The 26,250-nt window shown below is 49.3% G+C and overlaps 1 protein-coding gene across 1 annotated transcript; it reads right to left on the bottom strand.

Moving 5' to 3' along the window:
* Positions 1-2,249: 2,249 nt before the first annotated feature.
* On the bottom strand, positions 2,250-8,435 carry LOC138515980 (uncharacterized). The gene is made up of 2 exons (XM_069630762.1): positions 8,177-8,435; positions 2,250-5,449 (listed from the first exon to the last, which is right to left on the bottom strand). The coding sequence occupies exon 2, from the start codon at positions 5,441-5,443 to the stop codon at positions 3,746-3,748; it is 1,698 nt and encodes a 565-aa protein (XP_069486863.1). The 5' UTR covers positions 5,444-5,449; positions 8,177-8,435; the 3' UTR covers positions 2,250-3,745.
* Positions 8,436-26,250: the final 17,815 nt, after the last annotated feature.

Below are 26,250 nucleotides of genomic sequence, written 5' to 3'. Positions count from 1 at the left end.
TCCGGGGTACCCCGTCCCTGTCTATCTTCTCTCTACCCCGTGCTCCGTTGTCGCTGATGCCCCTTGCCCCCATCTATATCGTGTCGTACACCTCTTAACTTTGTTCCGTAGGCCCCAACTTGCCTCTCCTCCCGCCCCCTCCCCTCTTTGCGTCCCCCCCAGTTCCCCTTCTATATCTACCGCAGGCCGCCCCTTGGCGCCTGGCAAGTTCCTATACAGACACCACCGACAGTGCCCAATACATCACATACATACACAGGGCCGGCCCCGCCCTCCGGTGCCGACCCACCACCACTTTCTCCCTGCCTAAACGGTCATCATCCTGCGATGTCCTTCTGCCTATTGTCCCCTGCTAATGAGACTCCCCGTCCCTCCTTCTCTAGCCCCGCCTCCACTGGAAGGCCCTCTTTCTCCAATTCCTTCCCCCCCCTGGAGGGCTTCCCCTTGTATACCTTAGTTGTGTTTTGACTTCGTTCTTTTTGCCCCCCCCCCGACCCTCTCTTTTGGGTTTGGAATGGTTTCCAAGACCCCTATCTCCCTCCCCTTTTACCTAGGGCCTCCCCCGAGTCTAGTACTCCGGGGGCACCGTATGATCTAATCTGTTGGCTGTGCCTTCCCCTATGGGCCGGACAGCGCTTTGCTACAGGGATCGCATTGTAACTCCGCCGGGCGACCTGAAAAGGAAATCAAATTAGATACAACACATTTCTTCCTAACGGGAGGGCGGGTGGGAAAAACTTCTTATCGTCCTTGGTCGTGGTGAGGGGGGGGAACAGGAACCCAGGAGAAGAGATCGCTCTGGAGACGATCCTTGCCCTTTTGTAGGGGACTACCCTTCTCCGGCTTCCTGTTCCCCCCCCCGCGGCAACCCCCTCCCCCTATGGCGCTCCCCGGGTGCCCCCCCCAGCCACTTCCGGGCGTCCGCTTCCCCTCCGTCCCGCCCACCCCCTCCCCCCTCGTGAGTGATAGTTTAACCCCCCCCCCCCGCACACCGCCCTTGGGGGGGGTGCCGCATGGGGGGGGGGGGGAGGGGGGTGGAAGGTCTCTGGCCCGGCAACCCCCACTAAGGGGCGGCGCCTGCCATGCTGCGTCCCGCGCGCATTCGCCCGCCGTAGCGGGGGCAGCCTACCACCCTTCGCCTCCACCCCACAGCACTCACCACTCCTCCCTCCCGTCGGCCCGGTGTGGGGTTAGGCCGGCACCGCAGCTCCCCCCCCTCAGTCCTTCCCCCCCCCCCATTACCCTCATGCCGGCCTTCCCACTTCCATCTTCCTTCCAAGCGCAAGCAATCATAGGCGGAGACAATTGTACGGTTGGAAAAGTTAATGCCACAGCAGCTTTATTTTGCATAAAGTCTTGGAGTTATCTTACATACGATCCGTAATTCGCCACACCACAGGTTCTTCTACTCTGTGTGAGGTTACCTAGGGTTACCCCCCCCCCCCTCCCCGTCGTTGTCCAGAGGATGCCTCCGGGGTACCCCGTCCCTGTCTATCTTCTCTCTACCCCGTGCTCCGTTGTCGCTGATGCCCCTTGCCCCCATCTATATCGTGTCGTACACCTCTTAACTTTGTTCCGTAGGCCCCAACTTGCCTCTCCTCCCGCCCCCTCCCCTCTTTGCGTCCCCCCCAGTTCCCCTTCTATATCTACCGCAGGCCGCCCCTTGGCGCCTGGCAAGTTCCTATACAGACACCACCGACAGTGCCCAATACATCACATACATACACAGGGCCGGCCCCGCCCTCCGGTGCCGACCCACCACCACTTTCTCCCTGCCTAAACGGTCATCATCCTGCGATGTCCTTCTGCCTATTGTCCCCTGCTAATGAGACTCCCCGTCCCTCCTTCTCTAGCCCCGCCTCCACTGGAAGGCCCTCTTTCTCCAATTCCTTCCCCCCCCTGGAGGGCTTCCCCTTGTATACCTTAGTTGTGTTTTGACTTCGTTCTTTTTGCCCCCCCCCCGACCCTCTCTTTTGGGTTTGGAATGGTTTCCAAGACCCCTATCTCCCTCCCCTTTTACCCAGGGCCTCCCCCGAGTCTAGTACTCCGGGGGCACCGTATGATCTAATCTGTTGGCTGTGCCTTCCCCTATGGGCCGGACAGCGCTTTGCTACAGGGATCGCATTGTAACTCCTCCAAGACTCTCTGCGGGCAGCCGGCGGCAGAGAGTTCCCCCCCTTCCCCCTCTCGGCTTTGCCTCCGCCCCTGCCGATTTCCTGCCCCACCCCCTTCCCTCCTCCCCGCTTCCCATGCCCTTATGCACAACCCACCTTCCGTAGCCCTTCTATCCATTCCAGGCACATTAGTGCTGTTCCCACGTCAGAGGGGTGGGTTCCGTCAGAGTCAAAATACCCAGGTACTTTTAGTGTTAACAGGGGATGTCTTACCCAGCCCATACCTCTGTTTTTAAAATTCCCCCCATCCTTTCGTTGGTCTTTCTTCTCGATTCCTCGATCGCCCCGTGTCGCCGCCCCCCTCCATACCTTTCTGGGGATGATTTCTGACCACATTATTTCAGCCCCCCTAAATTCCCTGCCAATTCTGGTGAACAGGGCCCTTAACCGTGCGGATAAGTCTTTGCCGTCCCTTTGTAACCAGATCGTTCCCCCCCGTGTGGATCAGTACCACGTCGGCTAAGTATCCCTAAGTATGTTAGTTTGGTGCCCGGCCCTTGGGTTTTGTCGTCCGCCAGGGGTACCCCCAGCTGGTGTGCCAGGGTAATGAATGTATCCAGTAGCGAGGCGCAAATGTTTGTGCCCCGACTTCCTATAAACAAAAAATTATCAAGGTAATGTGTTTTCCCGCCCCTTCCCTCCATTTTTCCCAGGACCCACTCCAAGAATGAGCTGAATGACTCAAAGTATGCACACGAAATGCTGCCCCCCATTGGCATGCATAGATCCACAAAGACTTGATTTTCGAACTGGACGCCTAGTAAATGGAAACTGTCTGGATGCACCGGCAGTAAGCGGAATGCGGCCTCTATGTCTACCTTAGCCAGTAAAGCGCCCTTGCCTGCCATCCGTGCAAGGCTGACGGCTTGGTTGAAGGATGCATAGGAAACCGAACAGTCTGACACGTCCAGACCATCGTTCACCGATCCCCCTATTGGGTATGATAGATTGTGTATGAGGCGAAACTTGCCCTTGTCCTTTTTTGGCATGATCCCCAGCGGAGATATGATGAGGTTTTCTAGAGGGGGGCTTGTGTAAGGTCCTGCCACCCTCCCTAGTTCTATTTCTTTGAATATTTTGTCCCTCACAACAGAAGGCCAATCTTTTATGGATTTGGCGTACGCCGCATACCTTGACCCAATGGCCCCCTTGTAAGGAATGCGAAAACCCATCGTGAAACCCTCCGCCCATCGATTCCTTTCTTGTGAGTGGGGGTATTGCGACGACCATGCCAACAACTTCTCTACCTTGATCGGTGAGAACCCTTTGTGGTTTAATACATTCCTTGAACCCCTCCCTTCCTTGGCCCCATTGGTTCCATCCCGTATTTCTTTACCGTGGCCGCCTTGAATGAGCGGTCCCTTGGGAGTCCATGTCCCTGCCATCTGAGACGTACCATCCACACAGTCACCTTCGAAAACAAAATTTAATGGATAACATATCGTTAGGTTACAAGATCTTCTAACTGCCAGTTCGCACGTATCATAGGTTACAGGATATTATTGGCTGCAAAGTTCGTACTTGTATACACCCCTCTTCACCTTCGTGACACCCCTCCCCTCCTGTCTGCCTTATCGCATTTGTTTTGTTGGGTCAGTCGCTAATCGACCTCGGCAGCTCCGCGCTGCGTGTCCCTGTACCCCGCACAGTGAACAAGCGTGTCGGAATTTGCAACTCGGGCCCCAATTGCAGGGACCCCCCTCATTGAAAAATCGGCAATATGGCTGTGTCCTCCCTATTGTCAGGGCCGGTGTCCCGCTGCCCCCCGTTCTAGCCGTCCCTTGTGTCAATGCTGATGGTAATAACGCCGCCCCTGGCCGGCCGGCCTGTGTTGCCCCCCCGTTATTAGCCCAAATGGGTGCCTCGACCCTACTTCCCCCCCCAGGCCCTGTTTTGTTAAGTGCCAGTCCCATGGTTGTTCCCGACCCGGGCAGCATCAATCCTTCGTGTGTTATCTCCAACTGGTTCCCCCGGCCTCCTGTGAATACTATGGACCCATCTGCCTGTTCAATGGTGCCCCTGGTAGAACCCAACCAATCCTCCACTGATTTGTGGACCCATTTTAAGTCTGGGTCATGTGCCATCCTGAGGCGGAATCGTTGGTCCCTTAAGAACCATTCGTTACCGCCCAGTATGTTGTGTTCTTGTATCACGCAGGCCCTGTAGCCCATCAGTGCCGGGCTCAAAGAAGGATCTTTTAAGTGTATGGTCTGGGCCAAGATTTTAAACGCTGCCAGCCAGTTGGCTAATGTTTTTGCCGGCCTCACCCTCTTTCTGGCTTTGACCGTCTCCCTCCCCCCAATGTCATGCAGTGTGTCCTCCCCCTCCATTTCGTGCTCCAATAGGGACAATAAATCTATAAATTTCCCATCCCAAATCTGCTGCTTTACCCTTCCTGGCAGTAACCAAGATGAATAGTCGTCGCCTGTTGCGGCCGGTAGCTTAGCCGGTGGCCCTACGCCTGCCTCTCCCTGTCCTGGCGTTGCCGGTGTGCCTATTGCCCTCTCTCTAGTCAGACCACCTGTCGCCCCCGTGCCTCTCCAAACATTGCTCGCCCCTGATGCGGTTGTGCCAATGTCGTTTGCCGCGGGGGGGCTCCTGCCTGCTTTTTCAAGTAAGCCGGTTACCACCCGAGTACTGGTGCGCACTAATTCCGACTCACCATTTGCTTCCGTGTTGCGGGAAGCCGGTGTTTCTGGAGCCGGTATTTCCGTTGGGCGTTGCCCTAAGTCCTTTGCGACTGTCGCCTTGATGGGCTGAAGGATTTCCGGCGTGGTCGGGTGCGGTGCCTGCGGCATGGTCTTAGGGGGGACGGTGGGGGCCGGGGGGGTGGCCCCCAGTAGCGCTTTCAATGCCGCCAATTCTTCCTCCAAGTCTCTCTTAGTCTTTTTGTGGTGTGGTCCCCCGCTGGTTTTTACCGTTCTTTTCCGTGGCGCTCCCGGCTCCTGTCCGTTGTTTGGCATTGATTGTTCCCCCCCAATCGGGTTCTCACCACTCGAGCTAGCGTGTGCATTGCCTATGTTAATATTGTCTGTCGCGTGCACGGCATTCTCGTCTCGGCGGGACATGACCGGGCCGCCCATCCTAGCCATGGCTGCCTGCCATCCCATAACTTCTGTAAGGGCCATGAATTCGGCCCACGATTGTGCGTCCATGCCCCTCCCGGTGGCTGATGGTTCCGGGATCTCTCGCCCTTGGAGTCCCTCATCTACTAGCACTACCTCGATAACGTCGTGCGCCGGAATGGCCGTGCTAGCCTGGTACGACATGCCGATCTGCGAGACAAATTTGGTACGTGTCACATATCACCTTGAGAAACAAATGTGACACCCTAATATTATACAGTGCCCTCATGCCTTCCCCCCCCCTCCCTAGCCACTCCCGTTTGGAATGCAAGCCACGTGTATTTGGTGGTGGTCCCCCAAACCTCCTTTATTCCCTGCACCCCTTTCTGTGCACCAATCCCTAACCACTGGCGTTTGAAATACACCCGAAGGGTGTAGGTCCCCAGGCTCAACGTACCTCAGCGGTAATTCGTTTTTTTTTTTTTTTTTTTTTTTTTTTTTTCCTTCTTCTTCCCCTCCCCCCGCCCCCCCATTGTCCTGGTCCGCCGCTGGAGGCATGTAGCTGGGGCCATGGCCACCGGTTTTTGTCGGGCGCAGCGTGCCATTGGTACTCCCATCGTATGCAGAACCAAGATGCTCCCTAAGGTGTGTCTCGCCTCCCCCAGCCACCCGCCCGCCCTCATTGCCGGTCAACCGTGCTGCTCTTGAGTGAATACAACTAAAGAGATAGGCCACAATGTACCTCGATGCACCGCCACTATCTGACCCCCCAGGGTAGCCTATGACTGCTGCTGCTTCAATGGCAGGCTAGGTGTGTACATACTAAATGCGATGGTAGGAGACTGGAAACTGTGTTGAGGGTAATACAGAACAAGGCACGATCGACCCCAAGCTGTCGAAGTTGAACTGCCATTCCCATGAATGACACATGTGAGCGCTTAAGAATGCCCTTGGACCACTTACTCCGCCCCACCTCAGTGTAACGTATGGATGGCGAGAAGAAGAACGAAAACGTGCTTTTTTTTTTTTTTTTTTTTTTTTTTTTTTTTTTTTTCCTTTTCCCACGAGGGTTCCCTGAAAGGAAGTGTTCTCTTTCCCCCATGCGGGCGAGAGGGGCAGGGACCGCTGGTCACCCCTTGCCCCAAGTAACAGAGCACAGTACGGGCAGCCGTGTGTCCACGCAGGGCCGCCAGCCCCACGAGGGAGGGGCAGGTTTACCCCTAGGTGGGTGCCCATTCACACGGCACCCCTTGCTATCACCCACCATAGCAGCTCAGCATGCTGGCAGTCCGTGTAATCACTATACACGATGCTGCGTCCCCAACACCATAAGCCCGGCCTAACGATCTTTGTAACCAGTTTCACAGTGCTACCCCCCCCCCCCCCCACATGAGTTGAGCATAACCATTTCCCCCCCTTACACTAAACACAGTTCTACCTCCTCCCCCCCCCATGTGATCGCGTATCCACCTGGCGTCTATACCTATTTTCAAAGCGCCTCGTGGCGAGGGAGGGCGCCCGGGAAACAATGGCGTCTGTGACTCGACCCAAAACACAAGGATTTCGAGCCGCCCGTCCTGCCTCCTCGTGGCGTGCCTGATGCGCCGCCACGAGCAACGGAGCTGATCCCGGGGGGACCGTGACAAGGAGAGGGGGACAGAGCACACTAGGCTGTGTCACGGTGGCTAATTGCAAGAGAAACAAAAGACATGCAGGGCAATCTAAACACGCAACGGCGTCTACGGCCGCATAACTAGTTAATGCGTACACGATCACACCCCTTATTTTCGATCTTGCAGGGATAAATGCTGCCCCTCGCTAAACATGTGAACGTGTTCGCCCCCGCCTTGCGAAGCGGCGGCCAGGTTCCCTCCTCCAAACGCCCTATGCTGCGCACTCTCTTGCTATGTTGCATTACCTCCACCCGACCGTATGCCGTGCACTGCCATCGTGGACACGAACCCTAAATATCCCCTCGCTTAAATCGATTTTACCGTCTCCAGGCGCTGGGGCCCCTGTACACAGCCACTCGCTCCCAAATTGCAAGCCCCAAACGCATTCGTTCCCGCCTGCGTTGTGGCAGGCGCTGGGTGCCCACGGACGGTGCCCTTGCTCGCCACCCGGCAGTGCCCTGCGCCCTACATCGAGGCCGCCGCACAATCCCTCCCGAACCTGTGTATTAAGAGGGCCTGCGTCACGGCCACGCCACCCCGCCAACTCCTCCCCCCCACGATCGCCCCCCATGAGCCCGTCCGCACGGGACCCATACGCAACCCACAAAACCTGTGTTGATACACAGAGCTATCCCCCTATCCAACTACCACTGCCCCCGTCCACGAAACATAGTTCTACCCCCCACCACATGCGATTGTGTATGCACATAGCGCCTCGTTGCAAGGTAGAGCGTACGGGAGACAATGGCGTCTCCCGACCCGCCATGCCTCCTCGTTGAGTGCCTAATGCGCCGCACGGTGACAGAGGTCCCACACGGCCCCTGCACCGCCACCCCTTTGTCCCTGTCTCTCGCGCCGAGTGCACCCCCCGCACCCCCCCCCCTGACCAAGGTTTTGGCGGGGTGCCCCCGTACCCAAAACGCAGTGGGGCTGCACCGCACCCGGTGCTACGCGGCTGTAAGCGGCAGGGCGCCCATCCTAGCGGGTGATCCATGGGCGGAGCGCGAGCAGGACGCGCAGAGCAATCCAGGAACACACAACACCAGGTATCTTGCTCGCACTCGCCTTCTGAAGCGGGTGCCGAGCACCCTCCCCCCCACGCCCATGCACCGACTGCACTGCGCACTCCCATGGGGGCCAGCCGCTCAACCCACACCCGAACCACACCGTGGAATCTTTCCCCCCATGGTCACCCCCCATGAACCCGTCTGCAAGAAACCCACAACGAAACCCACAACACCGGGCCCAGCGTTCCGGCGCTTACCTGTAATCCACTACGTGACAACAAACGATCTCCGGGGCAGCAACTTTCGCCGGCGACGCCTGCACTCCTCGCTCCTCCACCGGAACCCCGAACTCCTCGCTCCTCCAATCGAACCGCGGGAAACCAGGACGCCAAACAGCCACTGGAACCAAAACTTCTTATCGTCCTTGGTCGTGGTGAGGGGGGGGAACAGGAACCCAGGAGAAGAGATCGCTCTGGAGACGATCCTTGCCCTTTTGTAGGGGACTACCCTTCTCCGGCTTCCTGTTCCCCCCCCCGCGGCAACCCCCTCCCCCTATGGCGCTCCCCGGGTGCCCCCCCCAGCCACTTCCGGGCGTCCGCTTCCCCTCCGTCCCGCCCACCCCCTCCCCCCTCGTGAGTGATAGTTTAACCCCCCCCCCCCCCGCACACCGCCCTTGGGGGGGGTGCCGCATGGGGGGGGGGGGGAGGGGGGTGGAAGGTCTCTGGCCCGGCAACCCCCACTAAGGGGCGGCGCCTGCCATGCTGCGTCCCGCGCGCATTCGCCCGCCGTAACTTAGGCAGCGGCCCGTTGCGTAGAGGCTGTGCCCGCCACCTTGGGGCACATCACCGCATTGTTGTATGGATGGATGTAATCTGCCTTACTCTGTCAAATGAGTTGACCAGTTATAAATAAAGTTTTTTAAAAATAGCTTAAGTAGTTGGTCACATGTTTAAGCCTTTGTTGTGTTTGTAAAACAATGTGCTCTGCTCAGAACTCTGGGATACGGGATGCTTTGCATGGCCATGTTCTGCACATAAATCCCTGGTCACATAAAAGCCATCATTACACACTGAGTAAAGCATATTGGTAAAGGTTAGTATAAATATAACTCTTCTTTTATGATGCGTTTAAGACCACGATTCGAACGTGTGTTGCTATTTGTTGTCCTACGTCCAAGGCAAACGCGTTGCCCCTGAGTTATCCTCCTGACGTTAAGAATACGTTGTTTTCACAAGCCCTGGGGAAGTTTAAAATACGTGTACCCCAAGTTCCCTGTGCTGTATACACAGAAAAAGATGCGATGTGGCAGCTCCGTGGGATTGAGCGACTTCTTTGCGGTGACTTGGAAAACCTCCAACACTTGATTTTCTCCAGGATGATCAGAAACCTTTTGCAGAAGGAATCCGACCGTTCTGCCTCCTCTCCTGCCCAGAATGAGGCATTAGAAAGAAACGCATTGGATTTCAGCCTCTAACTTAAATAGAGGATCACGATGCTATTGTAATCCTTGATGATTGCTGCCGGGTCTGTAGCCCGGCAGCAGGTGTCTGGCCTTTCAGCTGTTGGCACCACTCATTTTTTTCCTGCCTGACACTACATTTTCCGGAACCCAGTGTTTCGACTCGGTCAAATCTGTTTCATTGCTTTGTGTCAAGAGGGTTTCCACGGGTGTGTTGAGGCTGACCGGCCTGTGCCACGTGACTAATTTGAATCCCTCATCATGTACAAAGCGTGCAATTATGAGGTCTTGACCCAGTAGGAAACACTGCTTACCCTGACATAAAGTTGGGAGTCGTATGCTTAGCAATTGAACAATGGCTTCCACTGCAACAAGAAGATTTCCTGCGCCCATGTGGTGTCAGAGCAGATCAAATACCACTGTGTAGAGGTTCATAGGTTCTATTGGAAGATCACTGACGTAGTGCCTATTTTTAGGCTTCCTGACATTGTTTTGTAAAACACGAGCCTGTTGAGGCGTTGATATGCGTTTGAGCATAGTATTTTGGCACATGTGTCAACATTTTGAAGGTGGAAGAGGAACCTGGCACCAGTGAACTTGCTGATCACATTGTCTTAGGCCTTTGCTGGCATTGGAAGGAAAGAGGATGGTTGGCCTTGCTCAATGACTCCTTGCTGGATCAAAGTAATGGTTGGCTTGCCCTTGCCATTCATTGACATTCCTGACTAGGTTATTTAAGGAACAACTTAGCTCTGAGCTGCTTGCTCCTATTGTCTATATTAGTATACATTCTTGGGTTGTTTGGCTGTGATTATCGTTCTCCTGCGATTTGGGATTTTCACCAAAAGGCTTCAAGACTGCGTCAGGATTCGTTTAGGAGCTGAAGGTCACCAGTAACCCATCACCCCTGCCTTTTGTGTGTTGCTTGAAGGAGACACAATCATCAAAGCTGCTTTTAAAAGAGGCCTGGAATTGGACAAGACTGCATTGCAGTATGAGGGATGGGGGGTGGGGGTAGGGGGAATTTTGACAAAGCCACGCTAATGGTGGTGTCAGCCAGCTTGCTTAGTTTACTTTTGGGGTTAGGGAAAGAGCAACTGCGGGTTTCCGTTTGTGCAGTTCGCAGGAGAGTAGGACTTCTGTCCTGCCCCAGATATGCAGCTGTATGGAGGCCCTTGTCAAGAGAACCTTTGAAGGAGAACAGTATTGAAACCCATATAGAGACATTGGAGTTCTTACTTAGATCTGAGTACATGGAGGGATGACACACACTGGGCACATTTGAAGAGGAAGAGTTAAAGCTAAGAGAGTTTGGGAACATTTCCACTTACTGTCTATAGTCGGGATACGCAATTTTTCATTTGAACAGCTGCCTGCAGGGGCCAGGCCTCAGATTAAGAATCCACATTAGAGGGGCAGGTGCAGCAAAGCTACCAATGCATCTGCCTTTCACACTGACTTCTCACCCCACCTTTGTAAGAGGTCTCTGGGAGAGTAGGAGGCACCGCTAGCATTCATTTTGCTGCACCCACCTCTCCTTTTGTTTCTAACTTTGGGGCGCTCACCCCTGCAGGCAGCCCCTTCACCACGTGCATCTCGTGTCTTGTGAAAGGGCATCCTGCATGGGTCAGCGCTAGTGGGGGTAGCCCCGGCTCAGGAGCACTTTTTGGACACTGCCAGAGCTGCGCCCTGGCTAGACCCAGCCCACTTAAAGCCCTGCATATAAGAAGGATAGTCCGTTCCTGTGTCACATCTCTTGATGAGGGGTATGTCGTGCATGAGAAATCTGAGCGCAGGGTCTTATTAAGGAAGACTAGGCCTTTGGAATAAAATGGTACAGGGGCAATGCCTTAGCGCAGAGGATCGAGTCTTGCGCTCGATGGACTCAACGGGCTGTATGTTACAAATCAAACCTCCCACCTGTCAGAATTGTCGCACTTATGTTATTATAAACAAAAACTCAGAACATAGTGGTGACACGTTAAACTTAAACTTTTAGGAGCACGAGACTTAACTTCCACGAGTAAGAAATGGAAAGGCGTGAAATGCTCATAGATTTTGATTTCTTAAATGATGGCATTTTCATTCACACACGTGCAAAGAAAAACGTCTTAAAGAAAAAATAAATAAAAGTGATGTGGTTACAATGTCTTTGCGGTGGGCTCTTGCCACACGTGCATCCAAGCGCAATTGCCAAAGTAAAGTGTTTTGCCCCCCCCCCAATTGCAGAGGGCAATGGGGTGGGTAAGGGCGAAGAGGTACCAGAAGGATGCTCATGCGTACTCCTTCAGATAAGGGTGGAAACATCTTTGGCTTTCTAGAATATTTTTTAGCAGTATCTGATATGAAAAGGACTTCTTGGTGAAAGGATATTTCCAAATGATCTGTTGGGACGCATTTAGCAGTCCTTTCTGGTGGGGTTGGAATTGGGGGAAGGTGTGTGTGCACTGAATGAGTTGGAACGTTTTCCAGCCCTGCATAGGAGGTTCTGCAGCTGCTGCACCTGCGCCATTTGCTGCACCTTGTCAGTGCTGCATCCAGGAGGGTGTCAGAGGAGCCCCGGTCGTGCTCATACGAAGTGACCTTCCCTGGTCTGCTTGCCCTTCTCCGGGAAGCCTCTCCCAGTGTCAGGGCAACTTCTAGGGCACAGTTAGCAGGTGCTGGGACCTGATGAAGAAGAGGTGCTGGACTAACAGGCGTTGTGTAGAAGTCTGCTGTGCGAACGTCCCTGCTTCATGTGTCATAAATACCGCGGGTGGCACGGTGACATGAACCCACGCCTTTTCATCCTTTCACTTCAGTGTTGCAGAGATGCTGGCCTGGCCAGAACTGATGACTGGAAGCGGTGGAGGAGCACGGAAGCCGGCAGGAATCTGCCATAGCGGGGAGATCCCCATTGTTCGCCCCCACCTCCTGTGGCCAGTATATCACACACAACTCATGAAATAACAACAGACAACTTTTTGTAAGGTTATTTGGAATATACAAGGTCACAGTTTATTTGGAGCAACATTAAATTGGGACGTCCCAGCCACACATTACATTACACTCAGGTGAGGGTGAACCGTGTCACCCTACCTGCTAAAGGCAAAAGCTGAACACGCTTCTGGTTACTACCAGGCAAACACTGGTTACTACCAGTGGGACACTTTGGAGCACTGACATGGAGGTTGTTGGCATAAAGCCCTAAAAGGGGAGTCAGTGCCCGTCGATGGATTTGGCTCAAGCCCGGCCAATCCTGAGCCACAGCCGCTGAACTGCAGTGTGAAAATCCCTCATTGGCTAGGACCGCCCCGATACTCCGCCACGCCTTGGGTGTGGCTTACGCTGCCACCAATGCCCCCATACCCTAGGACAATACTCACCATAGCAATTATCTGCAGCCAGCCCTTCTCAGTGCAACCTGTATTGCCGTCAAGAACACATTGTTGCCCTTGTCTGATAGGTGAACACCGTTAGCATGGAAATGGGAAGGTAGGGAGTTCAAGCAGCAATGCCTAACGTAACCCAAGCCTTCTGTCATTGTGAATTTCTCCACACTTCTATTGAGACGCTGCCTGGACTTTTCCATGCCTGTCAAGGAAATGGCATCCCTCCAGACCTGTCTTTGCACCACCTCAGACCAAAAAATGTCAGTGCCTGGTAACTCCTGGGCTGCTATGCGCAGGGCCACCTGAACCTGGGCCAGCAAGCGCCCCCGACCCAACTTGGCCAGATCAATGCCAGCCAAATGAATTACCATCATCCTTGGTGCCCACCTCCACCGAAGTTGCCAATGAATGGCGGGCAGCAGAGAGTGCCACCTCATTCCAGGTGTGCCCAACCATACCAACTTGGTCCCCTTAAATCCTAGGTTGGGGCCAACCGTCCATTGAAAGGCCCTCTTTTCCGCCAGTGTTATGAATGAGTGGCCGATCACCCATACTGCATCATCTGTAAAGGAAAAATTGAATGTCAAACGTCGGTAATACTATCTCTCCAATCCCCTTTGACCCAAAACCTTAGAACCTGGCCATGTGGGAGTGGGGGGGTTCACTGACAGTTTTCAGGGGATGTGCCCGACTGAGGGCGTACATAAAGCCGATAGCGGCCAGATTCCCAGCTGCCAACTTCATAATGGCCCGGGGAGACATGCCTTGCTGGAAAGCCGTGGTAGCCACAGCTATCCTAAAACTGTGGGTGGACCACCCCTCACCTTGAATGCCCAGCACCTCGAGGGACATTGCCAGCACCTTCCGGAATTGAAACACTGAAAGGGGGAACCGTCGGCATGAATTAACAGAGGGCCCGCCACCGAGGACCTGATCCCCCGGAAGAGCTTGAGGAGGCGAACGGGGCAGCTATCCTTGAGAGGAGACTTGTGGAATTCTATACTAAAACCTCTGCCTTGCTGGTCTATTTTGCTTTTCCTCAACTGGATCCTGAGCCCCTCGCCCATGCCCACACTGAACAGAAAGACATCACCCAATGCAATAGCCCTCCCTGACATGTCATTCTTGGATGCTGAAACCAGCTCACTGATCCTGAAAGCCCCGAAAAAAGCCCATGTGAATGCCAGCCTGAATAGGGATATTTCATGATCATTAAAACATACGCCTGACAAGGCAGAAAGTAACTTTAAGGGTAAGACAAAATCGATGGGCTTGCGCACGTCCTTTCTAATAGGCTCCGATCATGCTCAGCCCTTCAGCGTGGTGCGCACCAGGAACCCTTTTGTGGGATCCTTCTTACCTTCCAGTTTAAAATGAAAAGCTACTGCCGCCAGGTGAGATGCCACCCAGCTTTTTGATTTCCCTTCCCTGTGTGCCCAAAACACAAACGCCCGTACCTGTTCCTCAGCATCGCACTCCTTGCACATTAAAGCCACAGTTACACTCCTGAACTTACCATAATTCTGCTGGTACATACAACGGACGCCAGGTGTGAGCGAACACTCACTTAACTCACAGAGTGCCCTGTCCATGCTACCAGCTGCCACCACTCCTTCCGGAACTGCGCTCCCTCCAGCCTGGCCTCCGGGTGGGCCGTCCGAAACTTGGTCCACTGAAATTGAGAGAGCGTCAGCAGCCATATTTACAGCACCCGGCACATGCCGAGCCCTAAATTCAACATTACTGTAAAGGCAAATCTCTACCAATTTCCGGAACAGGCTCAGTATCGCCGGGCAAGATGCTGACTGTAAATTAATTGCCTGGACCACAGCCTTGTTGTCGTACCAAAAGTGCACTCTTTTGTTGGCAAACTTATTGGGCCACAACAACAGTGCGACCACAATGGGAAACATTTCCAAGACCATGATGTTTTTTGTCCTGCCTTTTTTGTGGCACTGTTGAGGCCATTGCTGGGCGCACCACTCAGGTCCTAGAATCATGCCAAAGCCCTCGCTACCTGCTGCATCAGAATACAGCTGTAATTCCTCGCTTGTCTCCCAAGGGGTCTGCCAAATCTGCACCCCATTGAAACTTTGCAGAAATTTGAGCCACATCCTTAAGTCTGCCTTTAGGGCCGCACTTCATCTGATATGATGTTGTTTTTGGACTACACCTGCAGTTGCCTTGGCTAGCCTGCGCGCAAAGACCCTGCGCACTGGGATCACTTTGGCTGCAAAATTAAGTTTCCCAAGGAGTTGCTGCATTTTTTCCAATGTGGTTCTGTCTTTTGCCAGATTATTCTCAATCTCTGCCACAATCCTTTGACATTATCGTCTGGCAACCTGCAAGTCCCTTCCACAGTATTGATCTCAATGCCTAGGAAAGTCAAGACCCTACATGGCCCCTCTGTCTTCTCTGGAGCCAAAGGAACCCCCATCTTCTTCATTAAAAACTGGAAGGAAGACATAGCATGCACGCAGTCACTGGAGCCATCCCTGCCTGATAACAGAAAGTCATCTAAATAATGTACAATGGCGCCTCATTGCTCTAACCTGCGCGCTGCCCACTCCAAAAAGGTGCTAAATGTCTCAAAATGGAACATGACACTGAGCAACCCATGGGGATACATTTTTTTTTTTATTTGCATTTGGTTCAAAATACATAACAATTCATGTAGAACCTTTACAAAATTTAAAATCTTACAGATAATCATTTAATCAATCATTGCAATTACAAAAATAGCTCTAATTCATTCTCAATGTGCTTACAAAAACTTGCCAATTCATATATTAAGGGTTTATGTAATCCCTGCATCATTCTGGACCACAAAACTTCAAGGCAGTCCTCAAATTCAATTTCCACAAATTTCCTCAATTTAAGTGTCCTTATGTTCTTAAAATGCGGACAATACAATATAAGGTGTTTCAACGTTTCGTAAGATTCATTACATTCAACAAATCGACATCCCACACAATTATTTGATTTATTCATTTCCCAGTTCTTAGTTCTTTCTCTTGTATGGTATAGATTTAGTCTAAAGCGAATATATACCTTTCGGATATTTTCACAGGGGAATAACAAGACATGATCATAACGTGGAATGCGCTGTTTAACATGTATACCGTATTCTTTATATAGCCCATAAGTCTTAATTAAATCAATTGTTATACACCAATCAATTTCAAAGAGTTTTTTCTTAGCAAAACCAGGACGATATTGTATATCCTCAACAGTTATATTTACATTGTCCAAGATTTGTTGCATTTTCAATTGATAATTAGAAAAGGATTTTGGAGTTTGAAAACCCAACATTTTGTTTAAGTCGATATACAATGAATTTATTGGAGGATAATGAATCTTAACGTAATTGGACAGCTGTCTCCATTTCCAACGAGATGATAGTGAAACCAGCCCCAATTCGTGTCGAATAATGGCATTTGGAATTGACATAGGGAGAAACATTGCAGATTTCAAAAGAGAGCCCTGTAAGCTATCAAGCGCGCTTGTCATGTTACATAGACAAATATCTAATGTATACAGGATGACACTTTCAATTTTTAATGTCATAAAATCTATTAGCGGGATTAAAGAGAATTTGCAATATTGGCTATAGATCCTTTTCATTTGAGATAATAGTGGTCGAGTTTTATTTCTAATGATAGTTGACCAAGCATTGATGGAGTTGAGGGCTGATATGTAATACCCCAGATAGATAGCATTATTCACACGACAAATTTGTGTATTCAATATTTGCCATCTAAAATTCGCTCTTTTTGATTTAACTCCAAAGGTCATAATGGCAGTTTTCGCTGGGTTAGGTGTCAAGTTATGAGCTTTTGCAAAAGTCTCAAATAATGAGAGTTTAGTTTGAAGTCCTACCGGGGTAGGGTCAAACAAGATGATATCGTCAGCGAAAGCAATCCATTTCAAATGAATACTCCCCACTTTGACAGAGAACAAATTCCCTTTTTCCCAGTTTTCACCCAGGTCAGATAGGTATAAATTAAATAAGGTAGCCGCCAGGTTACAACCCTGTTTCACACCAATTGTTGTGCATATGGGGCAGTGGTTCCACCTTCTCGCGAGATTCTTATTCTATACGAAGTATTTGTGTGCAACTTAATGATCCAATACATCAACACAGTTGGAATCCCTATCTTCATCATTTTCTTCCACAATAAATTGCGGACCACCGTGTCGAAAGCTGAACTCATATCGATCATTGCTATATAAACAGGATTAGAATTCCCTTACTTTTGCTCCAGCAATAACATGCAACATGATAAAAGCAAATAAGGTTGTACTCATGCACTTCCTAAATCCAGTTTGGTATTTCGAGTACATGTCATTCGCCCCAATTACTTTCTCCAATTCGTTTAAGAGAAGGATAGAAAAAATCTTAGCCCCAGTATCAATTAAAGATATTGGACGATAATTTTCTGGGAGAGATGGATCACCCTTTTTAAATATGGGTACTATATTAGCGGTTAGCCATGAGGGTGGAACCTCCCCGGACCTAATGATAGAGTCGACCTTACAGTTTATAATGCCAGCCCACAACACGGGATCCGCCTTATAAAGACATGGGGGAAGGCCATCAGGTCCTGCAGCTTTTGAATATGTCAACCTGGAAATTGCCCACATAATGTCAATACAATCCCACTTCAGCCTTGGGACATTAGAATATTCAAGAGAAACATCTGGGACAAAACGAAATTTGCAAGGCAGTTGGTATTTAACCTTTATAAATGTTTGCCATGTCTGCTCAGGAATACAGTTTAACGAGAACAATGCCACACATTTATTATCAGCTTTCAAGGTGCGCCAGATTACTCGTGTGTCATGAGCCAAAATGGCACGAATGAATGTGCAATTCGCATCGTTATATCTTGAAATACGAGCAGATCTCAGATTGTGTTTATAGGCTGATAATATTCTATTCCTCCTTGCCTTGCTATCTTCGATGCCCAAGTTGCTTTTCTTTAAATATCTCAGCGCCCTATTCTTCTCCCTTTTTAATAGTTTACATGTATGATCATATAAATGTGTATGTTGCACGTTACTTTGTATTTTGCCAAACCGCTCAAGTGCTGTGGCAACTATATCAGAATAATGCATACGCAATGTATATTCATAATTTCCCCCTGCTCGTCTAATCCTCTCAATCTCTGAGGAAATGTGTTTAACAACAAAGTTGCAGGTCCCTCGATTCCATCTGATGGAATGCAGAGGACGATCAATTTCAACCACTGTCAAGGTTATATTTGGCATAAGCGAATGACATTTTAGTTGAAAAAAAGTAGCAAGTTGTGCATGATCTCCTATCTCAATCTGTCCTATTACTAGGGGTGCCATATACATGATAAGATTATGAGATACAAATATATAATCTATCATTGAATGCATCGTTCCTCTTGCCCATGTCTTTCCTAGATTCATGTCATTTCTGACCATTAAATCCATATCCCACTCTGTGAGGAGTTCTCTAAATTTAACTCCTCTACTATGAGAAAGAGTGGACGATTTAAGTTTATGGGTTTCAGTCAAATCTCTACAGTCACAATTAAAGTCACCGCCTATAATGATTTCACAAGTCTGGTATCTACCAGATATATATAATAAGCATGCATCTAATTCGTCCAACATCTCGTCGACTGACAAGGCAGCTGGATTCCAGTATAGGGAAATTATCATGAGTGAGGAATATCTAAATGAGGGTATTGTAAGATGGATCCCCAGTATACTAGCAGATTCCCAAGCTAATTCCGCTTGAGCCTGCAAGGATATCTTAACTCCAACCAACAGACCCCCAGATGGACGTCCTAGCAGAGATCTCCTTGCAGGTGAAGTAAAAGTTAAGTACCCAGGAATCACGAATGGCTCAGTTTTCATTGTTTCTTGTACCATTATTATTGTTGGTTGGTCTACATAGGTTAAAGCAGAGTGCCACTTCATTAAGTTTACATGTCCGCAAGAATTCCAAGATATAATTTGCATACTCATATCATTGTATGGCTATTTAGCAGGCATAGATAATTTTGGACATAGGATTGCCGAAAGCATAGGTTCCAACCATGGTAGTCCTTTTGTGTTGGCTACAAATTTCAATATTTCCAACATTCCTCCATCCAGCCCTGCTTCAGATTGCGTACAAGGCCTACCTGCTCCTTCAATCTTTTCAATACCCTTGCCCGGTGTTTCTAGAAATATTAAAGCCTCCGACTCACAGTCAAACGTAAACAGCGTCAAACCCTCCTTTTTTATTTCCTTGCGATTAAACCAGATAAATTTCATTATAGCCTCAGAGGTAAGATAACAAATAGCCCTGTAATTATTTACACTTGCCAAAGAAACCCTTGTAATATCTTCAGATTTGATTATTCTCAATTGAGGTATTTTTGAGAATACAGAGAATGTATAGGATCGATTAATGCGATTATCCGCCAATATCCTTTCATCCCCCTCAAATCCAATAATGTACTGTGTTTCCAATTCACTTTGTTGTGGCCTAGTGGGAGGTGTGTTTTTTCCTGTATTTATTAATGTTACAGCCAATGGGGATGCCTTAGTAACCACACGGGGATTTGACTCAAGTGAAAATGTGCTCTTGCTATCAGATAAATCGTATTCCTTATTTGAGTTATTCATGTTAATTTGATTCTCAGATAAGGACCTTCTTAATGGAGGACCATGGATAGATATATGGCTCGGGGCAAAAAGGGTACCCACATTATTTACTTCATTTATTGATAAATTCCCAGGCTGGGTCATCAAAAGTACCTCAGCCATTTCCGCTTTTTTGCCTTGGCCATTTACCATCACTACATTTTTCTTTTTGTCCAATAAACAATTTTCAAGCCTTATTGAATCATCACATGTTACATTCATTTTATTACTATTTCTATTTCCTACTTCTAATTGTATTTCATTACTCAGTATGCATACATTATTTACATGTGTTCGATTGTTTGGAACATTAGTACATATCTCACTGTAGGATTTCCTCATAGGTATTTCTCGGGGGACTCTGATTCCTCCGTCCTGATGTTTTATTTGACTTTTCGACGTACAGCATCTGCCTACTATAGGGAAATATTCACTTAAGGTGGCTTTTGCCGAGTTTTGAATAATGAGATCTGTGTTAGACTTTTCTTTTTCCTTTTCCTGGGTTAAGTGGTCTTTTGGAATAATCGTGGCTATTTTTTGATGTAACACAGTTTTGGAAGTTAAGGTTCTCTGAGAGTTTAATTTTGCCAATTGTGTGGTACTAGTTTTTATCCTTCCCGTATTGGTGTGCACGTCTTCCTTCAATAGCGAAGAGGTGCCAAGGCCTCCACCTCCTTTTTCCACTCTTACTTCAGTTGCAGGTGTGAGGGCACCATTACTCTCTTTGGACAACTGGTCCAAGTCAATGTGCTCCTCATCTGCAATTTCTAGGATAGAAGTTGATTTTATGACCTTCGCCTCCCTCCTTCTTTTCGCAAGTCTTTTCACAGCACGCATATGTATCCTTTTAGCCCAGCGAGACATAAAGGTTGGGGTTACTTTGGTGTGAATATTTTCAATCTCTGCCTTTTTTTGTTTTTCAATTTCATCCAACAAGACAGAAGGGCTATCTGGCAGATCTAAAATCGGAACTTTGGCAATAGGACTATGCAGCATATCAAAAGGCTGTGCTTTATTAAATAGTTGTGAAACTATTGTATCATTTAATGCGATTAACGATGCTTTAATCACACTCAGATCATTCTCACAATTGCACTTCAGCGGCTCGGATGATACCCCATGTGATTGTCCAGAATTATTACATTCCAGGTGCACAGGTAGCGAACATTGCGTACTTTTCTCATGACACTCATTTGTAGCCTCTCTTGATCTTTGGCCACCTATTTCATTTTGCAAAGATCTCAGGGTATCAATTGCGGTTATAAAGCCCTCAATTGTATCCATCTTGGAACAGAGATAATGCATAATTGCCTTTAATTCCTTTAATTCCAAGCGGGTAAGTTCGTGGCCCTTGTCGAGAAGATCTAATATTTTTGTGATCACTGGAAGGGGGCTAGGAGATTGATATTCAACACTACCCCTATCAGATATGTTACCCTCAGGATCATCATTTATGGACCTTCTTTGATCTTTGATTTGCTCAGGAAAGTACAATAAAGCATGCGAAACCCCTTCAGAGCCTCCTTTGCCTATTATTTCATTGTGAGTTTTCATGATGTCCTTTCTGCAAGTTGGTTTAAAAATCCCCTTGTTAGTTGATCTATGAACCAGTGGGGTCATCATATCAATGGATTGATTAACCTGTTCATCTAATTCAGCCATTTTCCTCATAGTTATCCTAAACGGGTCTTCATTAAAAGTGCAAGGTAGCAGTGGGGTTATGCAACTCCCCAAACTCACCCTGGCATCATTATTTACTTCCTCTTTTATGGAATTGTGCAAAGAGGCAGTTGGGTCGGCATGAACCTGAGCCAAATAAGTAGTTTGTGTTGGAGTATCAGTACGATTCAAATTATCGTCTTTAGCTACCTCAGCTAAAGTGTTATTATCAAATAGCTCATTATCAAGAATACTCCTTTTGTGACCTAGGAGTCATTATTAGTTTCAGTACAAGCTTTCAATATTGCCTCAGTGCACCGCCCGCTACGCAATCCATTAGCCATAGTTAAAATGCAAGATATAGCTTGTGTGCAATGTATTAATGAAGAGACAGAGTTCTCAGCCTGCTAGATAAATGTCAGGATAAAACAATGGTGGATCGAGACTAATCTAGCTTTACACCCAAAATCTAATAAAATTCGAATTAGCACAATATGAGGTGACAAGCACCTAGCACTTTATGATAAAATGTCAGCAATTAGAATAGAGCCTCGCCCTCACTCACCAGCGCATATAATAAAATCATAGGATCTTCGTGTTCTAGCATTATATAATTGGGTTCACTACTTTCAGCACGAACCTGAGCGTGAACACTGTTAGAAATAGAGCCTCAGGGATCAAAGTGACTAATCACAGCAGTCTCCCTTCTGAATGTGCCGCTAAACAGCCGCACAACAGCCAGCAGGCTTGTCCCCGTCGGGCTTTACGCCGCAAGGGTGAACGGCGGAGCGTTTTCAGCTGGAAAAAAGTCACGTGATAAGTCACGTCAAGGGCACAAGCCCCGCCTCCTCAGCGCTGCAGTCGATCTCCTGCAAGAGCCTCTGCCTTGGCTCGCAGTGCAGGTTTGAGCAGCACAAAAGCACTCGTTCAGTGCAAGCAATTAGTTCTGGATCCAGACAGTAATGCGCCGCTCGGACGAACGGCGGAGCGTTTTCAGCTGGAAAAAAGTCACGTGATAAGTCACGTCAAGGGCACAAGCCCCGCCTCCTCAGCGCTGCAGTCGATCTCCTGCAAGAGTCTCTGCCTTGGCTCGCAGTGCAGGTTTGAGCAGCACAAAAGCACTCGTTCAGTGCAAGCAATTAGTTCTGGATCCAGACAGTAATGCACCGCCGATACATTTATCAACATAAAAACGACCTTTCCATTGAAAACCGAGTAAGTGGAAGCTGACCGGGTTCACCGGCAATAAGCGGAATGCAGACTCAATATCTACCTTTGCCAGCAAAGCCCTACTTCCCATGCCCGCTACTACAACCATGGCCTGATCAAAAGAGGCATAATGTACAGAACATTTTTCTGGGTTCAACCAATCATTCACCGACTCTCCCTTTGGGTAGGATAAATGGTGAATAAGCCTGAACTTACCGGGCTCTTTCTTTGGAACTATGCCTAGTGGAGACATGATAAAGTTGGAGAGGGTGGGTTTGGAAAGGGGCTGGAGATTCTGCCTAATTCCAGTTCCTTATTTATCTTTTCCCGAACCTCGGCAGGCTGATTCATTGCCGAGGGTAGATTCTTTGCTAATCGGCAGGTCAGTGGGTCCTCATAAGGAATGCAGAGCCCTTCCGTAAAACCCTGGAAAAGCAAATCTCTTTCATGTCGCTTGTGATCATTATTCAGATGCTCCACTAAACTAGGCAGATTAACCGGAGAGGGTCCCTTGGTCTGTAAATCATTGCTGTGCCTCCTTGGATTGGTGACCAGTGGAGGTAATTCAGCATGTGGCCAATTAGTGTACTTTCCGCTGGCCCCTGCCCCCAGAAGCACCTTCTCGCTTAATGCTCTTGACCAGTGGATGCCCTCCCCCACACTTTTCGCATTCATGGCTGTACTTGCACTTGGCGCCCCAAGTGCAGTTCCTTTTGTTGAAGTACCGGCATGTGTTGCTGCCTGCCTTCCGGCCCTCATGCGCTCCGGTCGTGTTGGAGCTGGCAACTCTGAAATCATGAACCCCCCGTTATGAAAGGGGCGACCCTTACCTACCTGGTCTTTTTTACCGTACCAATTTTTCTTGCCTCCTTTGTACAAATCGGCACAAACCACACTGGTCCTCTGCTTTCCTCCCATATAAGTGACCCACCCCTCCATCTCTTTTTGGTCCCAGGTCATTTCCGGGCAATCCGCGATCATTTTTCTGAAATGCCTATCATAATCAAGCCAACCTATCGACCCAAATTGTTTGTCCTCTGCCACAATTGTCTCCCTATAGTTTACCAAACCTGGCCCGTGTTCAGGGTTCTTCTCCATCAATATCACGGTCATTATAGCAAACGCTTTTTCCCAATTAGCAATGTTCTCTTCTGGGTGATATTTTTTCTGCCTCTTATTGTTTTCCTCTGCGCTTAGTGTTAAGTTAGGGCCGGCATCCTCTACAGCCAACAGGATAAATATGTCAAATTACTCTCTTGACCATACCCGCTCTTTCATGTCCCGGGGGATGTGCCAAGCTAATGAGGACCTGCCAGACATCAGGGAGGCGACTGTTACTGCAGGCTGATTTGTTTCTGAAGCGGGCGGGGGCAGGATGGGGGCAGCTCCCAAGGCACTGCTGCTCTGAACAACCGTGGCCGCAGTGGGGGTAGGTGCAGGAGAAGGGGAACCACTGATTACACTGCTTGGTGCTGGACCCTCCCAAATGCTCCTTGCCACAGTCTGGTTATCCAACCTTATGGGTAAGCCCCCACCCCCCGACCATCAACAACATTTCCTCCAAAATCAGACCAAATCTTTCATTGCCCAGTATGCCCCCTCCTGGAGGTACCACAGATTGGCTAGCAATTGGAACTTGCACCAGTGTTGGTGCCGGAGCCACCGTTGGCACGCCATTCCCTACTAGAGAACCCGGCATTGCATTGGTCTGTGCAGCTAATGCCAGCACCCCATCTTGGGCCAGCTCGCCCGCCACTGGTGGCCACCACAGAGGATGAGCAAATCTGCGCATTTACTACCAAGGGCTGGGTGAGCGGGTGCTGTTTGCCCTTTAAAAGCTTCTTAGCCCAGCCTTTCCCTTCACTGAACATGTATTCCTGGAACAAGGCCCAAAGTGTTCCTTCATCCTCATCCTCGCTTGAACCTCGTCAATGGTGTGGAACAGGTCCTGTGATCCCTCCACAGACATATTGTCCTAAAGATGGGGCGAAAAACTGAAAATTAATACCAAGCGGGTTTTCCGGTTAACAAATGGGGCTATTGGTCCTCTAAACCCTGACCAGTTGTCAGGTAAACTATCTAAACATTTATTGGGACAAACATTGGCCTGTACGCCTTACCAACTTTCTTCGTTTTGCGGGAAGGATTACACTCCGTGCTTATGGCTTTGCTCACTATGAGGCCTGTATTTAAGTACAGAAAAAATGTGTATTAAATCAATTTGTATTTAGTACCTTGCATTGCCCAATGCCTGTGACAAACAGATAAGTCCCTTTTGCTTGGATCTCACCACTTTGGGGCCAAAAAGCGCCCTACGATCCATTGAACTGTGGCCCACCCGCATATTTTTTACAACGCCTACAGAATTTTGAAGTCGGAGTTTTGGCTCCCACCCCCAGCCTTTCAGATACAAGCCAGCACCCTACTGACTGTGCCACAGAGACTGACATTCAAAATGGACATAAGGGTGAGTCATTGCTTTCCCCAAGAGCGCTGTTTGCATGTTACCCCTGGCCTGCAAGCTGATCTGTGTCAAGTTCCTAATCTGCTGCCAATAGCTCGTATTCTCAAAATATGCATCCCCATTTGCTGGAAGGATGTAGTTGCTGGGTAAATTGTTGCATAATCGGTTGACATAGCAAGCATCCCTCCTTGTGAGCAAGACAAGACAAATCAAGACGGGCGAAGAGCATGGCCCTCAATTCTCCCCTGGCTGCACTAAACCTCGGTAACGGAACGGTTTACATATCACAAACACGCTACCAGTGGGACAACAGAGTAACCCTTTCTCGCCTAACCACTTGATCACCCCGACAGTCACACCATCATTCCACCTGCCTGTGTCAAATACCGACCTGCTTTGCAAAGAAAGCATTGTTCGTCCGAGAAAAAATGCCACCAACAAACGTTACACCAGACCAATACAAAAATTCATGTACTGTGTGGCAACAAACAGCTGCCAATGCGCCGACCTGAGGCACCTGCAGGATCCATTGTGATGCGTCCCCCGAAGGAAACGCACACCTAGAAAAATGCGAGTTTGCAACCTAAAATTGGCCTAAATCCGAACAATACTCTGCAAACATGACCGTTGTTAGTAACGGTGGCGACGGCAGAAAACAGAACATAAAACATTATGTTCTTTTGGGGTGCGGCGGCCCTGGAAGCACGTGGAACGCAATCCCCAAAAAACAGACACTGCAATGGCCTATTTTACCAATCCACCGTATGGCGCGGAGTCCATGCAAGCGGTTAAGGCCTTTACCAGATGAGGTCAACAACATTGGAGCTTTTCAAATTTCGTATGTAAGCATTTTTCTGCTGGTACGGTGGCCAGCAGGCAACAAAAGCATTGCTCCATGCAGTCACATAAGATAAACCCCCAGAAAAAGCGGCCGCTACAGAGATTGAACCCACAACCTTGCAGTTATTAGCATCACCGCCTAGCCCGTTGCACCACCCTAAAGGCACGATCATAAAACTTGGCGCGGCGCCAAGGCAACGTTCATAAACATGCACACGATTTAATGGAAACGCATGTAAAAACCTCTGACACTTTTACCCCGTGATCAAATAAGTAGCACGGCGGCCAGCATAGCTCTCAACTCACACGCTTTTGGCGGGTGTCACCCGCCTTGTAAAGGGCTGACTCACCCGCCAAGCCTCCTGCACGCCCATACATTCCAATGGGCGTCTCACCCGCCAAAAACAAAATCGGGTGATTTCACCCGCCTTTGCAACACAAATGGTTGAGAGCTATGGCGGCCAGGCAACAATGCTAACATATGCAAACTAACTTACACCGCTGCAGTTGTCACGTGGCGCGGCAGCCAGGCGACGGTCATAAATAAAGCAAACTCAACGCGGCCATCCGTTGTAAGTGGCGCGGTGGCCACGAAAACTGTTCAAAATGTACCAAACCATCCGACAAGATGACAATGTTACCGTGGCACGAGGCCATGCAAAA

The sequence above is a fragment of the Ambystoma mexicanum genome, chromosome 6q (assembly GCF_040938575.1).
Source record: "Ambystoma mexicanum isolate Mex_15411 chromosome 6q, UKY_AmexF1_1, whole genome shotgun sequence".
Taxonomy (NCBI): Eukaryota; Metazoa; Chordata; class Amphibia; order Caudata; family Ambystomatidae; genus Ambystoma; species Ambystoma mexicanum.
Note: the sequence above shows the minus strand (reverse complement) of the source record. Positions and strands in the feature narration are given on the sequence as shown.